The 17,696-nt window shown below is 52.3% G+C and overlaps 4 protein-coding genes across 4 annotated transcripts; 3 read left to right on the top strand and 1 right to left on the bottom strand.

The window, feature by feature from the left end:
* Nucleotides 1-735: 735 nt before the first annotated feature.
* On the top strand, nt 736-7,276 carry HD553DRAFT_135358 (uncharacterized protein). The gene is made up of 2 exons (XM_046176623.1): nt 736-6,169; nt 6,238-7,276. Exons 1-2 carry the CDS (start codon nt 989-991, stop codon nt 7,123-7,125), a joined length of 6,069 nt encoding a protein of 2,022 aa, XP_046033391.1. The 5' UTR covers nt 736-988; the 3' UTR covers nt 7,126-7,276.
* A 647-nt stretch (nt 7,277-7,923) lies between these two features.
* HD553DRAFT_289222 (uncharacterized protein) lies at nt 7,924-9,716 on the top strand. The gene is made up of 3 exons (XM_046178317.1): nt 7,924-8,187; nt 8,257-8,691; nt 8,756-9,716. Exons 1-3 carry the CDS (start codon nt 7,944-7,946, stop codon nt 9,526-9,528), a joined length of 1,452 nt encoding a protein of 483 aa, XP_046033390.1. The 5' UTR covers nt 7,924-7,943; the 3' UTR covers nt 9,529-9,716.
* Nucleotides 9,717-11,787: 2,071 nt separating this feature from the next.
* Nucleotides 11,788-15,423, bottom strand: HD553DRAFT_318759 (UTP--glucose-1-phosphate uridylyltransferase family). Its single transcript, XM_046180932.1, has 15 exons — nt 15,208-15,423; nt 15,081-15,103; nt 14,730-14,879; nt 14,334-14,541; nt 14,188-14,210; nt 13,972-14,042; nt 13,647-13,794; nt 13,127-13,561; nt 12,961-13,032; nt 12,827-12,869; nt 12,701-12,743; nt 12,526-12,611; nt 12,384-12,435; nt 12,268-12,321; nt 11,788-12,190 (listed from the first exon to the last, which is right to left on the bottom strand). The coding sequence occupies exons 1-15, from the start codon at nt 15,265-15,267 to the stop codon at nt 12,153-12,155; spliced, it is 1,506 nt and encodes a 501-aa protein (XP_046033389.1). The 5' UTR covers nt 15,268-15,423; the 3' UTR covers nt 11,788-12,152.
* A 558-nt stretch (nt 15,424-15,981) lies between these two features.
* HD553DRAFT_326582 (uncharacterized protein) lies at nt 15,982-17,292 on the top strand (the record flags this gene model as incomplete). The annotated part of the gene is made up of 3 exons (XM_046181718.1): nt 15,982-16,770; nt 16,841-16,898; nt 16,931-17,292. The coding sequence occupies 3 exons, from the start codon at nt 15,982-15,984 to the stop codon at nt 17,290-17,292; spliced, it is 1,209 nt and encodes a 402-aa protein (XP_046033388.1).
* Between the last annotated feature and the right edge of the window lie 404 nt (nt 17,293-17,696).

The following is a 17,696-nucleotide window of genomic DNA, read 5'->3' as shown; positions in this document are numbered from 1 at the left end:
ATTTGGGCGTCCTTCTCGGGTACCGAGCGTTCTCGCGCGGCATTCAAGTTTCAGATTGAAAATCCCGTTCTTTTGCTTCCCCATAAACAAGGTTTCGCGGTCCCTGTTCCTAGATCGATCCGCGGTCGAAACCTTGACAACCTTTCGAACAGGGCGATCGAAATCATGACATTCTTCGAACACGGCATGACGTGCCGGGTTCCTGATGGTCAACACACGGATCGACTTGAAATCTCAGCATCGAAATGGCTGGGGATAACCGGCAGGCTTCCGGCTGCCGTCTTTGTGCTTCCCCAACTCGGGGTAACGCCGATGAGCTTGCAGTGTATAAAGGCATTCAAGGCTACCCATCCTGACTTTCAACTAGTGAAATCTGCTCGCAAAGCCTCGCGACCGATCTCCTCAACTTGATGCAGGCCTAGCTTGCCTTTGATGCTAGGACTCAGAAAGTCTTCATACATCCTCTCACCTTTCGGCACATCGCGACAACCACGATCTCCGGTAGAAGACACGATCGGGTAAGTCTACCTCGGATCCACAACGAGACACCGCCAATCGCTCACGAGTTTGATCTTTGGGCTCTTCTAGCATGCCCGACGAATTGACTGTCGTGACGCGGTTGCCGCCGATCAAGATGGATACGGTCATCTCCAAATTCCCGGACGATAAGCCAGCCGTCAATGGCGCCGTTGTCAACGGTGATCACCATCATCATCACCAACATGAGCACGAAAGTCATCACAATGAGACTGTAACCATCACTCGTCATGCTTCGACGACGACTGAACACCACTACGGACACCACCACCACAATCAGCACTCGACCGAATTTGACCATATGCTCGAACACGCTGGCACTGTGGAGGGCTTCCTCGACTTTGTCGCATCCCTCCGGCTCAGACGCATGCCTCACAAGGGTAGCAAGTGGGACAGGGTACTCTAGTGGGCGGAGTTCTTCGCCAGTTCGGTAGCCAATTACGAGACTTGCATGCGAGGCTCAGTCGCATACGATCAAGAAGCCGCCAAGACGATCTGGTCCAACTGCAGGATCTTGCTCGAGCTCGGATCGTCCCATATCGTCGTCCTCGAGCAGGTCTTTGTGGTATTTTACAACGCCGGGATGGTCCTGGTTGAGCTCTCGTCCAACGACAAGATGTTTTCAGCTAGCGTGCACATCCGACGTGCGCTCGGTGAAACTTTTGGGCATTTGATCCACATGGTCGCCGAAGTTGCCGCCTACTACTCTACCCGCAGGCTTGTCATCACAGCTTCCGACTTTCACGTCGTCTTTGGTACCATTACCGAGGCATTTTTCGGGTGTCAACATACCATCTCTGAAGCCATGTGGACGTACCAGCTCTCTCAGAGCGGTGTTATTGGAATCGGTATCGAAGAGATCAGGCGCTTCCTATCGCCTAACGACCGGGTCATCGAGATGCTCCTGTCGAACCGGCTTGGATCCCGAAGCAAGCGCGAGGAATACTCGTGCGAATGGTTCGACCAACACCTACGTGGCTTCACGCAAAGCTCTGATAAGACGTTCCTCGTCACCGGTCAACCTGGTTTCGGTAAGAGCGTTATCTCGGAATGGATCGTTGAAAGGCTTAGGCGAAGCCGAGGTCCGAAGGCCTACGACGTCTTATCGTTCGCCGTGTACGCCGATATCAAGAGCGAGAGGTCGTCCCTTAGCATTGTCAAGAACCTACTCCTGCAGTTGCTAGACCGCAGTGTTGGGGATGTTGAGTTCTACACTCGAATGGCCCGGATCATGCGTGATTGCGATCACGACAATGTCAAGACGGAAGACGCGCTATGGAAGACGCTGGCGGCGACTATGGCGTGTCGAAACAGGAACACCATGATCGTTATCGACGGACTCGATCAGGTGGTGGGCACAGATGGTGCCGACGTCAAGGCGCTCGAGAGGATCAACGAAGCGGTCGCCGCCAGCGCTGTCCAAGGAGCTAAAATTCGAGCAATCGTATTGAGTAGGCCCGTAGCCAAGGCCGGCAAGCACCACGTTCGCTTGTTCAAGATCGAAGAGCAGCACATCGTGGCAGATGTTGAAAAGGTCATCAGAACCAAGCTCATGGCATCAAGCCTGTCCGCTTTGGCTCACGGCCCAGCGCTACAGGAGATCGTCGATGGACTCTTGTCATTTGCGGATGGATCCTTCTTGTGGGCAAAGATTGCGATCGAGGTCCTTCAGCGCGAGGCCAGCCTACAAGGTGTCAAGGCTACCTTGCGAAAGCTCCCCAAGAACACCAACGACCTCGTCCGGCTATTGCTGAATGGCTTGAACCTGCAGTCTCAAGACACTCAAGCCGTCCTTGCCTGGATCTCAGCAGCGAGAAGACCCTTTACCACCGCCGAGTTGAAGGCGTTCTTGAGCATCGACATCAGCAAGCCAGCTAGATCGACTCGACTCGGCAACATCGAGGACGAAATCGTTCGCTGCATCGGACCTCTCATCGTGGTCCGCAATGGCGTCGTCCGCTTCCGCCACCACGCCATCCGCAAGATTATCATGGAGTTCGATGGCCAAATCCAAGGTCTACCCTCCCGGCAACCGGCCAACACGGACTTGGCCATCAGGTGCATGGCTTACGCTCGGCTCTGCCTTGCGGACCGTATGGTCCCTTCGAAAGAACACCTCTCGAGAGATGTGATGCTCGGCATGTTCCAGAAGCACGAATGCCTCGAGTACGTCGCCCGTTATTGGGTCGTACATTTTCAAAATTCGACACTGTGGGGCAAGGGTGGAAAGCACGCTTTGACAAACGATTTCAAGCGATGCTTTTCCACTTCAACAACTCTGGCTGTGTTGGAGTATACATGCTGGGAGACGCAATGGTCAATGTCCGAAGCCGTCAGCCGTCACGAAGTGGCATTGTCCGTCCGCCGACTGCTCGCTGCAGACGCCAAGGAATGTCTCCTCCAGACGATGATCAGCCTCGCTCATGGCTACCAACGCCTTCACAAGCTCGAAATGGCATGCGGTATCTTCTACGAGGCCTACAAGATCGGTCACGGCATGTTCGGCACGTCGAGTCACCTGGTTGCATTCCTAGCTATGGGCTATATCGACTGTCACGGCACGGTCACGATCATCAAGGGGTCGGACGTGGCGATACGCCGAGAAGAACTGCTCATCTATCTCATGAAGTTCTGTAAGCATACTCACGGGGCATCTGACGGTATCACCATCAAATACACCCGACTACTGGTACAGTACTATTTGGACATCAAGGCGGTCGACTTGGCCGTCGTCATCCAGAGGGATCTCTTCCGCATGTGCATCGAGCATTTTGACCGCGCACACGAGCACACGGTGGAGAGCTACACAATTCTGATCAAGGTCTTGACCGAGTGCAAGATGTACGAGGAAATCACCTTGCTCGAGATCGAAAACTACGAGTACTGTCGACGACATCTGTCCTTGTCAGAGTTTTCGGTTATTACCGCTGCTCTGAGCATCATCCGATACTACGAATCGATCGGCGAATGCACGAAGGCGGAACAGATCCTGGTCGAATTGTGGCAATCCATCTCCCACGCCGTGCAACACGAGTGCACGACAATCCTGCTCGAGCGCAAGATCCAAGTCGCCATCCACTATAGCGAGTTCTTGATTCGCTACGAGCGAACGGAAGAGGTCAAGGGGATCCTAATCGGAGTCTGGTCAGAATACAAGGAGATGATCTCCAGCGAGACAACCATCTGCTCCGAAGTGGTATTGAGAAGCATCCTCGTCGTTGGGCGCACGCTCAAGCAGTGCAAGGTATTGACAGTTGCCAAGAGCATCTTCCAATCGATTCACTCTTATTGCAAGCGGACCCAGACCTTGACGTCAACCCTGGCTATCGAGTGTTCTATTAGTTTGACCGAGACCATACAAGAGATTGTCGAAACGCGGATGACCTTGACTTCAACATCGGAGTATTCCAGCGAAGAAACCGAAGAGATTACCGAGATCTTGGAAGAAATCTTCGAATCGAGTCTTGAGTCCGTGACGACCATCGAAACGGAGACCACCACCGAAGTTTCTCGCTCGAGTGAGACGAAATCGACAACTACCAGCTCAGTCTCCGTCTCGGTGTATACGTCAATCACCAAGATCGCCGAGACTCTGTGCACCATACACATTGAAAAGAAGCAATGGCACGAGGCACTGACCATTTGCCGAAAATCTCTCGAGACCGTATGGAAGTCGCTGTTCACGCAGGGCAAGGTAGAGATGTGCGGACACGCTCGAGCGCAGTCCTTTGTGCTCGCCAGGCGCATGGCCCAGTGCTACTTTCACACCAAACAGGTCACCAGAGCTGAAAAGATTTACGTCCGCATGTTCCAAGCTTGCAAAGGCCATCTTCATGCGCATGATGAAGTGCTCATTCATGCTGCTAACGAGCTGATTAAATTCTACGAAACGACCTATCAGTTCGAAAAAGCCCTGGACATCCTGGTTCAACTGTACACGATTCAGAAATCCTGCAAACACGACCACGATATTACTATCGGTACGCTCTATCGTTTGGCACGCTATTGCACCGAGCTTCGCAACATGGTTCTCGCCGAGACTTACTACAAGGAGATCGTCACTATCTACACAACCAGTACCGGCATCATCATACGCGCGGGAATCGAGGCGACTCTTGCGCTGTGTCGTATCCATCGGGAGACCTGCGCGTGGGACTCGGCTCGTCACTTTTACGGGCTCTTGTGGAAGACGTTCACGATCTGCACGGAAGGATACGACTGGACCGGACTGTTGGTGGAGGAGATATTCAACGAGTATTTCGAGGTGCTGGATGTCAAGCTGCGCGTGGCGTACTCGGTCTGCCTCGAGGTGTCGGAAACCTATCGGTCCCGATGCGTAACCATCTTTGGTCTACATCAAGAAACGACCATCCGGGCTACTCTCAACCTGGCTTCTGTTTACGAACGCAAGGAGGAGTACGTGCAGAAAGCCATCACCCTGTATGAAGAGGTCATCAAGACTACGACGCCGACCAAGACCACTACCACCGTTTCGACTGCAACGCTGAAAAAGATCACTCAGTCTCGAGAGCGCCTCGCCAAACTCTATACCAAGAAGAGCAGTACCACCTTCAAGGGACTCGTCATTTACAAGGAAGAGTTCAAGAAGACAGTCGCCAAGCACAGTTACTCGTCCAGCCAGAGCTTGCTTCAACTCCAGGAAACGATCGAAGCCTTCGTGTCCGTCAAGACAGAGGAGACGATCACTCAGGCAATGGAATTGCTGTCGGAATGCGTCAGTCACATCATGACCAAAGAATCTCATTCCGAGACGCTTTTCGAGGCTGCGCAGACGATCGCCAAGCTTTACATCAAGATCGAGCGCAAAGAACTAGCTCTGACCATGCTCAAGGAGATGCGGCATCAACTGATCAAGGAAGACTACACAATTACGACAACGGTCAATTTTTCGCTAAAGGGTATCGACCGACGTGCATACGCATTTCTGGTGGCGTTCGAACAGACGCTACACGGCTTCGAGAGCCACAGTCACTTCTCCGAAGTCATGGCGCTCTTGGTGACTGAGACGATTCTTTACCAGTCATACGCCCGCGCGATCAAGACGGGAGGAAAATACTCTGTGGCTTTCGGACACGGCTGTCGATTGGCCTTGTTCTACCGATCTCACGAACGGCACGAAGAGTACAAGGCGCTCGAGATCGAGATCCTCCAAGGTTTCGCGGCTTTCCTTAAGATCAAGGAGACTACGGACCATTTCCGAGTCTTCTTCCTCGTCTGCTTGGGAGAACTCGGCCAAGAAGAGAAGAGCTACTCGGTGTTGACGATCATGAGCGCTCGGATCCTGGGTTGCGTCAACCGAGGCAGCTTTACAGAAGCTTACGACTTTGCCGTCTATCTCGACAAATTCATGCACGAATACGAGAGCTTTAAGACGCAACGTGGGATCATGGTCGCCTTCCAAATCGCATGTTACCTCGCTGGAAAGCGTCGTATCCAAAGATGCACAGACACCAGCGTACGAAAGCGTATGCTCAAGCTCTCTGCCGTCATTCTCAAGGAGGCGCTTGAGGGTATGCAGACGGTCGAAGTCGACTTTACTAGCATGTCGATCGAGTTGGTGAACGAAGTGTGTGGCGTGCTAGGACAGAACGGAAACTACGAGGCTCTGGAGGTAAGCGCTTGCGTTCGGTCAACCAATGTCTTCTCTGACATCGTTGACGTGTTCTTTGCACTCTCCAGATCATCCTGTCCTCCTTATGGACCTCACGTCATGCGCGATCATCATGGTCTTCTTCCACCATTGTCGCGATCGGTCGCCGCCTTGTGGAAGTCCGCTTCACCCTGCCGAAACGCGCTCTCGCGATCGACTTGTGTATAGATATCTGTTACAACCTGCAGCGCGTATGGGGACGCTTCGACCCTACGACAGTGGAGATGTTCCACCTCCTTTCGGCTCTCTATGCTGCCGAAGGAAACCACGCCAAGGTCATGTCGTTGCAGCAAGACTTGCTGAAGGACCTCCTCACCGCTTATGAAGAAGACGGCACGGTTGAGAGACCTCGAGCCGCTGTGATCGCGGTGGACGAAATGCGAAGGCTCAAGCGAACGTTCTTACGGGCTGGAGGATGGAACAAGAACCAAACCGAATGGAAGGGGATATTTGACGGTCTTCACGAAGCTTTCCACGGAGAAGGTTGCTGGAAAGCCAGCAAGACCGTCAACCTCGGTTTCCAAAAATGGGATGCCAGTGGCGCTTTCAAAGCAGACGACTTGGGAATCTGGAGACAGCCTTTCGACTGGGAATTCCTCCTCACAGAGGAAGGCGATGCTACAGCGTTCAAGCACCACAACAACCTCCGCAAGACCAGCGGGTTATTGCCGGTCAAAGTAAACCGAGGAATTTCGGGCTCGGTGTCGGTACCGGCATTTCGACATGAACACCGCCATCACGACCACGGTCTCTCCAAGGGCAATGTACCGGACGAAGGCATCAAGAGGCATCTCAGTCACAGCCGGTCAGTCGGCGCTATACAAGAAGACGTTGCCAACGGTGGCGACGTCGTGGGAGAGCTTCACGCCCACATAGACTATCAGGCGCCTGCAAAGGTAGCAGTACCGGCCGCCTAGCTCGGAGGGGTCCTGCATTCGATCCGAGATGGATGGAGGAAATTGTTGAGGTCGTGGTGTTGTTGCTACACGTCTTGCGTGTGCGATCGAGGAGACGTTTGCTCAGAGTGCGAGTGACATTTGATCAGAGTGCGAGCGATGTCTGCTCAGAATGTGGATGCGAGGCGGAAGACGGGTGCGAGGACCCATTCGGGTGGCTATTCCACCGGTTGTACAATGGGTTTGATTTTGGGTTTATCGAGGTCGGTTGTAAAGTATTTTATCGGATTTAGACAAGTGTATGCCGTATTCCAGTCCTCGTCTATGACCTCAGATTCCGATCACCAACCAGACTATCGTCGACTGTACCCCAAACGCAATGTGTACGCCGGTCCGGTTTCGCCGAGGCTTCTGAAACCGGGCCCGCTCGTTTCACATCCAGGTTCAAGTGCCTGGCTGTATGTTTTGACGAAAATCGGCTCGTATTCGCTCGGCATCTGATCCCTTGGTATGCAGTGGCCATTTGCTACGGATTCAAGCGATTGTGAGCGATCGTTCGACCGTACCTGCACATCGAAACAAGCTCTCGTTACTTTTTGTCAGAAAGCCAAACTCTATTTCGCTTCCGAGCCCGCCATCCCGGGTGCCTGACGAATAGAAGCTTCTCTCGCGTTTCAGCATCCGAGACACTTTGTCCGCGCCGAGATTCATACAGGTCACTTGACCACTTGACCATTCATTCGCCTGGTCACAAAATATATAGACCGCACGATCACCTTGACAGTTCAAAGTCTGTGTCTTCAGCCTATTATCATCATCGCTTCTCGACAACAAGAACCATGTCGAAATCAATCTCACAGCCTTGCACCGCCAAGCCGAAGCGTATCATCATCTGTTGCGACGGGACGTGGCAGTCCGCTACCGGACTCGACCGCAAGACCGGTGCTGCGTCCAATGTCGCAAAGCTATGCCAGATTCTGGCTTCAGCTGGCACGGAGAATGGCCAAGAATACCAGCAGGTAGTCTACTATGATGCCGGAGTAGGCACCGGAGCCATCGGCATGGTCATGAGCGCTATTCAAGGTCAGTCTCCGACCCTTGTGAAAGTTGCTTTATCCGTCGGTTCTGATGTGGGCGAACCTTTACGAACAGGTGGAAGCGGTTCGGGATTGCTCGAGAACGTCATTGAAGCCTACAACTTTATCGTCAACAACTTTACCCCCGGCGATCAGCTCTACTTTTTCGGCTTCTCTCGCGGAGCCTTTACCGCTCGAGCCACGGCCGGTCTGGTCAACGAGGTCGGAATCCTCCGACCATCGGCCATGCGAAAGTTCATCCAGAAATATTCCGCGTACGTCTCCAAGGGGGTCTTCGAGCCTGCCTTTGGTGAGACCGACGATTGGAAGGAGTTTACCGCCCCAGAGCACAATCGGGTTGTCGTCGATCGCCATACTCAGGAGATCAAGGTTATTGGCGTATGGGACACTGTCGGCGCGCTCGGGGTGCCTGCCATGGGACACGTCTGGCGACGAGAGCACACCGAACATCGCAAACCGTACCAATTCCACGATGTTGCTTTGAATCGTAGTGAGTAACGGTAGCCTGAAATTTTCCGATTGCAACCGTGTATTGATCAGGTGTGGTACCGTAGGGGTCTTGCACGCTTTCCAAGCTCTGGCTCTGGACGATCAACGGGAATCTTTCCATCCCTCGGTCTGGAAGGTTAGACCGAGCAAGAACTCTGTTACTGAGCTCGTTCAGTGCTGGTTCCCGGGCGTTCACATCAACGTCGGCGGCGGCAGCTCGTCCAGTGCCGGAGAAGGCGATTTCACCGAACAGCTCGCCTCGATCTCGTATACGTGGATGCTCGACCTTGTCCGCCCTTACTTGGCGTTCGACGACGCCGAGCTGGAAGCTCAGAAGAAGGACTGGAAAAACGCTACCAAGGATAATATGCCGGACCAGGTCAAGGAGAAACAAGCTGTCAAGGACGAGCGGAACTTGTTCTCCAAAGCGTGGGAGTGGGGTCTTTCGTTTGGGAACAAGGAGGTGAAGAAGCAGGAACATGGATACGCAGTCGAAGAGATCGAGGACAGCCATGGGCTTCTCTACGATGTCATGGGCAAGCCCAAGGACCGTGTCCCTCAGAACCTCTCCGAGGAGGACATCGAGAAAGGATGGCGAACCAACGAATCGGTTCATTACACCGTCATTGAAAGGCAGAAGAAGTTGAAGGATATGGGGCGTCCCGACTACGTCCCTCATGCGATGAAAGGATGGGTGTACGACGAAAAGTCAAAGACTTGGTCCCTTCCCGGTTCGAAGAAGGCCATGCCAGAAAGTCAGCCTGGGAACGGTCTGCCCATCGAGCACAGTATGGAAAACTGGCTCGTCGAGTTTGGCAAGGGCAAGGTCAACCAGTGATTGTTCACGTATCGACAGCAGTACTTCTGCGGATGTTGCACTGCGCGAGCAGTCAGGATATATTGGGTATTGTGACGGAAATTCAAAACCTGGGACATGAAGTCGAATTCTTTGTATAGGGTGTACTAGTACTATGTATTCGGGAAATAGCGAGATACTGCTGGTTCAAGCGAATCCCACCATCGAGATTCTTATCGTGAACTCTATACATTGCAAGCTATCAGGTGTTGGGAAGGCTCCGTACGTCTCCATAATCTCTACAATAAAGCTTCTGGTGCAGCGACGACGTTTTGTGAGTTCGGAGCTGGAGTCGGTGCTGGAGGCCAAGGGAAACGCTCGTAAGTCATTTGGAGAGCTCGGCTTTGACTACCTACGTCTGTCCACATAACTGCATATCGAGCTGATCCCAGGTTCCTCAATCTTCCAATGTGGGCCGAGGAAGAGAGAGCACGACGATATGGAGAAGCATTGTTTTAAATCCCAATATCGTGAGTTTAGACCTGATTCTGGACTTGTCTTCGATCTACTCCTGGATGCTGATACTGGATCTTGCCTTACGATAATTTGGACAAGTGAGTCTGTTTTTCTTGGATAAATACTGGAATTTCATCACTTGCACTGATACCATTGTGCGCGGTTTGTGGGCTTATTTTCTAAAACACGAACGAAAAGCGTGTTTTCTGCTACTGCAAGAAGCTGTGCACTGCCGAGCTATAAGACATGTCGCATTACCGCAAAATTTGTTGCGCTACCGCGAACCATTGACTCTGAGGAAAACTACATCCACCGCTTACCCTCCGAAACCTCCCCGTCGCCGTTTCATAACCTGGGGTTCTCCGTCGTTCCCAATCTTGCGCCGCGTTTGTTTGCCCTCGATGTTGGTGTCCAGCTCGTCTCCATCCTCTCCACGTGCATATGGATGAGAAGGCCGCTTGTTGCAATTGTGGATCCAGCTTATGGTGTCTATTTGCTGAAGAGAACTATAGCTGAACGGTGACCTTCAGAGGGCATGATCTCGTGTGGGATAATGGCGGATCTGAATGTGACCATGTCGCCGGGTTTGTACGTGATCCGATATGGTTTGCCCATGATATGAATGACCAAATCTGCGCCAGTGAATATACCCCAATTAGACACGATCACAAACCCCCGTCAATCATTGCCCAGGTCAAGATGGGTCTTGATCTGAAGGTTGAGTAGTACCGCCATTCCCAAGAAGCTTGTATCCAGGCCGAAAGGTCCGAATCCCCTGACCCATCGTTTAACTTTGCGGATGATACTGAGGTGCTTCTTGAGAAGTTCCTTGTTGGCAAGGCGTTCGAGCGTTTCAGAGGCTCGCTCCTGGAAATCCCAGCACGATTGGACGAATTGCAAGACAGCCTCGAAGCGAATAGAGTCTGGACACATGTCTGAAGAGACGGACAGACCTGTGAATAAGAGGACCTTCACGATTAGCTACCTAGCTCCGAACGAAACCAGATGACTGAAGCGGAAGATCTCACCCGTCTTGTCCCGACCCACAGGGATCCAGTAGCAGAAGTGAAACACCCTACATCTGGATTGTCCGTAGTCATTGCGCATCGTCTCAAACTCATGGTGTCTGTAGTCCGATGGTAAAGGTTCCGGCAGCTCTTGACTTGACGACACCACCCTGAGTGTGGAAGGTAGGCCGGTGCCGCAGCAGAGTAAGCAGGTGCCGCAGCCGAAGCCTGATGCTGATCGACTGACCTCCAGCCGCTTGTGCGCCCAAGTTTCTCTCAGATCCCCAAACGCCTCTGACACAGGTTCGACTTCCATGATTTCCGACTGCTTATCAAAGACAGTCTTGCCATCCGAGGTCTTGATACAGATATCCCCATCAATAACCGTTAGGCTCTGAATAATCTGACTGGTCTTGTGAGAACAGCCCCAAAGTCTGGTCGTGTGCGTCGAGTTCCGTAGGTGGAGTACAAGTTGCTAGAGTTGACACAATAATGAGTTGGCCCAGGGATTAGCTTGGGTCAAGAACGAACAAAAGAGCCGGATTTACGAGCTGGAGAAGAGGTCGGATATCTTTGATAAAGAATAACTTAATACCGGCAGATACTTTGGCTCAAAGTCAAGTGATAGGCGGTGCCAGCACTCGGAGGGGACAACCAGTGCCTGACCGTACTGTGCAACGGTGGCGGTGGTTGGAGAAGTCTGTGCAACAATAGAGGGGGTGGTGGAGGCGGTAGCGGCAACAACGGAGGCAGCGGCCTCCTTCTGAACACACATATAGCCGAAATTCATAGAGATCTGGATCGATATCACTACCCTCGAAAGCTTCGATCTTCTCGAGATCTTCTTCCTGACATTCACCGAATCGCAGCTTGACTCTTATCACAATCACCTCATTTCTGCCTGTCAGCTTCTCCAATCCAGACAGCCTAATCGTCGCCATCTTGTCTCAGGAATTGAGCTATATATGGCGTCAAAATTCGAAACACCAATATCACTATCAGATCGAAGCCTCTGACCCAGACGACGAGACTGAGCGATATATGCAAGTCAACCAATTCAGGCAAAATGAATGAGCATAAAAAGCATTAAGTCAAAACCCCCGGGAAAAGAACGCCAACCGCAAGCTACAATGATCGCACACTCTAGTGGTCGATAATGGCAAGGGATCCGGTGACGAGCTCTGTGAGCGCAAAAAGATTGACAGTCTGTAAGCACTCTCTTCACATAGAAGGGAGTGGTCGAATCGGGTCGACATACTGTTCTCGAGTCGGGAACCGTCAGGGATGGTGATCTTGTTACCGTCGGTAGCAACTGAAAGCGCCAAGATCCGTCAATCTTGTCATCCTAGTGTCTCAATATTTATAAGGACTCACTGATGATGACGGTACCGGCGAAGGTACAGTTCTTGCCGATATGCACATCTCCCTGCGAAACGCGAGCGCGAATACGAGTAGAGACCCAAGGTCAGCCGAAGTACTCATCGTCTCGTTGCGACGGCGAGCAGACGATACTCACGTTGACGGTCAAGTGGTCGAGCTCGACAATGTTGAGACCTCCCTTGACACGACGCTCAAAGTCGGAGACCTTCTTGAATTGGTCGCCTGCGAGTTGAAAGCATCGATTGCGAACATTAAGCAATCCGTTCGTACCGTCCTTGAACATAGACAGAGAGTGGTGGCAAATGGCTCACCGAGCTTGATGACGGGAGTACCCGAGAACTGCCTGGCCTTGTTCTATTACGGAGTGAAAACCCGACACATGTCAGCCCTCAGTCCGCTACCGCGAGGAAAACTACTCTGCGAGACGAATGACTCACCATGGTCAACTGTCCGTGCTCCATAGTGTAGAGACCAGACTTGCTGTAAATGGATTCGGCCGCAAAGCCCAGGAGTCAGCGATCAAGCTCATCTTCACACGGCAACTCCAAGAAGACCAGGACGAGGGACTCACATCAAGAGCAAGTCGGAACACGACTTGACTGGCAAGAATCGGGATCGGGGGACGTTGACTCCGATGGCGTTCCTATCGGCAGCAAGCGAGCAGACATGGCCCAGACGCTCGTCAGTAAACTCGGATCGGAAATCCATGAGATAGCAACCCCGCGCTCGACACTCACCTGAAGTGCTTGATGGCGGCACCGATGGCGGTCTCGAGCTGGATGACGGGTTCTCCCTTGGGGGTGACCTTGTTGTTGACAATGATCTCCAAGTCCAACTCGTCGTTGTCCAACACGCGCTTCATCGCGGTCAACTTCATCCACACCGAGTTGGTGTTGAAGATCTTGAACTTGTTGACGTTCTTGAACTCTTCCAAGTGATCCGAGGGCACCTGGGCGACTTCGAGCAGACGGAGGTTGCCCTCGTAGTCGATCAAGGTACCTCCCTTGACGTCGGCCTTGGTCTTGTCGGTGAGCTCCATGAGGTACTCGGCCTGCGAGTTGATCATCTGCTGGTAAATGTTCAAGTCGACGGTGGCACCCAAGTTGTCAACGTTGGAAACAAAGATGTACTCCTTGCCAGCGGCGATCAATTGGTCGAGCAAGCCCGAGTTGCTGTGGAACGTAGCAAACCGATCAAGTTCAGCCTGCACGAACACACATGCACGACACCCTCTGCCCCTGCCCAGCAACCACTCACTTGAGGGCGTCCAAGACGTTTCCGTGTCCGGGAGGGTAGAACCCGGCATTGTCCGAGTCGGCCTCCTTGGCGACGGGCAACAAGGTGTCCCTGTTGACTCGGGGGTACTTGGACTGGTTGAAGGTGAGGATGTTGATGTTGTGGTTCTCTGTGGCGTCGAGACGGGGAGCGCAGCGCGATGTAGCGAAGCGGCGTGAAGTGGGATCATGGTAATGGTGCGGAAAAGTAGACAAATCCTAGATCAGCATCGAACCCAGAGCGAAACCCGCCAGCAAAGACTCTGAAGAGCAAACGAATCCCCAAGCACGAACCACACCCGACTTACCGTACTTCTGGATGACCCGGTCGGTATCATCGGCAGTGTTGAAACTCGACATCAAGATGAACGGGACGTTGCTGTTGGGATGCGAAACGGAGGCAGGGGCAAGAGATGTCAAAAGATATGTTAAGAGAGGGTGATGTGTTGTGTCGTGTCAGCGAGAGCTCTTCCGTTAGAGCGGAATTATACGCTTGGGAAAGAAATGGGGGTGAAGAGGCTTACACGTTGTAAGTCTCGTTCAAGTGCTAAAAGACGATTCCGGAACGAAGAAAAGACGATATCGGAGACATGTGTATCAGCCACCAGCCCTTACATGCTCTACTCGCCGCCCACCGAGACCTCTCGCTAACTCATCGACGCCGACTCACCTCGATCTGCCTAACACAAAGGTCCAAAAAGGTCAACCCGTCCCTGACCTCGATGACCGATTTAGGTCCCTGACAGCCCATCGTCGTCCCCAATCCTCCGTTCAGACGGAGGACGACGAGCTTGTCGAGCATGCTAGGGTCGAGAGAGTCGAGCTGCTGGTAAGGCAGGATACGCTCGGCGGGAGGAGAGTTCACTTTGTCCCATTCGCTATAGGTTGGGGTTGGATTTTTTAAGGTTGAGGTTGAGGTTGAGGTTGAGGTTGAGGTTGAGGTTGAGGTTGAGGTTGAGGTTGAGGTTGAGGTTGAGGTTGAGGTTGAGGTTGAAGGCGGGACGAAATCGAGCGTCAGTAAACGATCCCCCCATTCCTCAAACTCAAACTGGGACTCTGAACGTACATCTTCTCCCCCTTGGCCTTCTCCGTCAAGTACCTGTTGAACAACAAGAAGAAATCTTCCATCTCGGCCCCGAAAATCCGCTTGGCCTCGGGGTCCTGGATGTTGTTGGCCATCCGGTTGAGCTCGTTGCGCATGGCCTTGGCGGCGACACTGCGGTGTGGTTCCGACGAAGACGACGTTGACGATGAAGATGACGATGACGATAACGATTCGAAAACACGAAATGCAAGTGCAAGGTTTCAGGAGGTGAGGTGGGAGTGCGGTAGACGAGGCATCAAGATGAACATGAGAGGAGAAAGGATCAGCTTCCGAGGTCAGGGTAGAGGTGGTGTCGTTGCAAAAGAGACTCACCCAGTGCTAGCGGTTTGGAAGTCCTGAACGAGGACGGCCACAACACGTTGGACAAATCAGCCATCAAGCACTCGAGTCGCCTTCACTGCGACAAAAGGAGGTAGAGCGGGAAGGCCTTTGTACTGACGATAGTGGTGCTTCCACGGTTCCTCTTCGAGGCATCACTGGGCTTGAGTTGGTTGGACATGGTTGATGAAAGTAAGACGGGTAGGTTTGATTTGCTTTTTTTGTGTTTTCGTGAGTTCTACGACAAGAGGTCGAGGTCGGGGGGAGAAAGGACAGTAAGTGTTACGAGGACGATGATGATATCTCTCTACGTGGTCAGGAGAGGTTGACGTCGAGGATGGGATTGATGTTGACAATTCCCCCCCTTCCCCCTTTTGGCTCCAGCTGGCACTTGCTCGCTCGCTTCCCCATATTCCCATTCCGCACCAACGACAGCGGCAGCGGCACGAGGGGAGCAGCGGGCGGATACAAATTAGACTTCTATGCCGGCATGTCATCCCCCTCGGTCCCTTGCCTGTGCTGCCTGGTCTCGGCTCCACGTTCCGCGCTAGTTACTGGTTATGACGCGTGGGGGAGGCAGCAGGCAGCAGGAGAGGGGCGACAGAATGAGGAGAGATGAAACGAGAAGAAAGGGAGCCTTGATGGGGGTTGATTTATCGATCGGTGAATTCGGAGGTAATTTCAGGTAAATTGGCGCTATCATAATAACTAGAACAGCGATTTATGACGTGTCTTATTATTTATTAATTGTTTACGTTCGTCTGTTGATGAAGTCGTCTAAGTCGATCAGTCGAAGTCGATCAGTCGATTTCGACATGTTATCGACGTTATTACTATACTACCGTTCCATCATCTGTCTTACTACTAGTACCACCTAAACGTCGTCTACGCCATCATGTACCAGCAATCACGAACCCCCTACAATCGTCAGCAATACTACAGCCGACCTACAGGTCAGTCGACGTCGACGTCGACTGAAATCCACGACTCTTTCGCTACACTCCCTTTCGATCAATACCAGCCTTACAACCTCCCAAATATCCTTCAGCAACCCTTCTCAAGACCACTAGACCTTCCCTTAGACTTTGTCGACGTGCCAGATCAATCGACTGATGAGGTAGTCTATCTGGGCCGCGATACCATCATCCAAGAGATCAACGACCGATCCTCAGTGCAAATTCCTTCATTTTCGTCGGGCCAAGGGGGATACAACAACCCCTTCGATACACAGCCTCTGGCATCAAGTTTGCAGTTACTAGAGCCCTCTGCAAAGAAAGGTGCATCCCGAAAGGTCATTGTTGCCGCCAAACAGGCCCGTAAAGGCAACAAGGGTCGATCTCTTCGACACGACGAAGGAATCGACCCTTCGACCGCTCTAGAGGCCTCGCAGTCTATCGTACAGTCTCACCTGAGGGCTAAGGGTACAAAGAAGGTCTATCAAGGCTACATGAAGAGGTGTAGAACATGGCTGGACCTCTTTAACAAAACACGACAACCTGGCGACCCAAATCTCGAAGGAGCGCTAGACGTCTTGAGCGAACGTTCTGCCCGATGTGTTCACCTGTTCATCGCTCACGGGGTCTCAGGCAAGAATGGTACGAAGCCACACAGCAAAGACACATGCGATGGCATCAAGGCCGCGTTGCGAGCATACTTTCAAGAGACGTTCGGCAATCAGTGCTACGTGAGTGAAAGATCTTGCATTTTCATTGAGTTCCGTGCTGACATCGTCAATTGCAACGACGCTTCCTCAGGGCGAATTCTGGCACCAGCGAGAGAACGGAACGTGGCATGGGAACCCTGTGTACGCTGGTGAAGTCAGGGATCTGATGAAATCGATCAAGAACCGGGTGTCACGAACCTAGTAACACCCGACGACAAGGTATCACGAAACACGATTCGACATCGGATCCGTCTACAACCAGCCTTTGACACGTCATGGAGGTTATCACGCGCGACGAATCACGAAACACGAATCGACAAGCGCGCGCGCGCTTCAGCATCCGTCATCTCGTTCATCCCGACACTTGACACGTCATGCGATTCACAAATCGACCTTGTCAAGTTATTCGAGGTAACCGACCTCACCGGAGGTGACAGGTACAAGGACGAAATCAAGAACGATACGTTGGGGAAACCGACATCGAAGGAACGGACGTCTGCCTACACAAAAGACGAAACGACCTTAGACAGGGACGGGAAGTAATTACAAGGTCCAACACAGGGACGGAAGACGGATCGACAATCGTCGATCAATAAAAGACAAAAGCAAAAACAAGGAACTATATCTGACTTAGACGATACGCCGGTGTTACGGCGGATGTCGCTAATGGGCGATAGGTCCTAAGTCGTAAGGCGTAGGGTGCTTAAGGTCGATCGCAGGTAGTCGGGAGAATGTCGCAAGTTCGCTTAGATGAAGCGGGTTCGGGTGCGGGATACGAATCCAGAGATGTATGGATAAGGAAGGTGATCACTCGGTGTGAGGTACCAGATTCGGTCTAAGGTAAAACGATGAAGCGTAGATACTTAGCGACGTCCTTGAGTTGTAACCTCTCCGCAACACGTCTTGAAGATGTTGTAACAAGTCAGATAGGCGTGTATTGAATGTGA

This window comes from Filobasidium floriforme, assembly GCF_021052385.1.
Source record: "Filobasidium floriforme strain CBS 6241 chromosome Unknown HD553scaffold_25, whole genome shotgun sequence".
Classification (NCBI taxonomy): Eukaryota; Fungi; Basidiomycota; class Tremellomycetes; order Filobasidiales; family Filobasidiaceae; genus Filobasidium; species Filobasidium floriforme.
The sequence above is the reverse complement of the archived record's forward strand: the minus strand, read 5'-3'. Positions and strand labels throughout refer to the sequence as shown.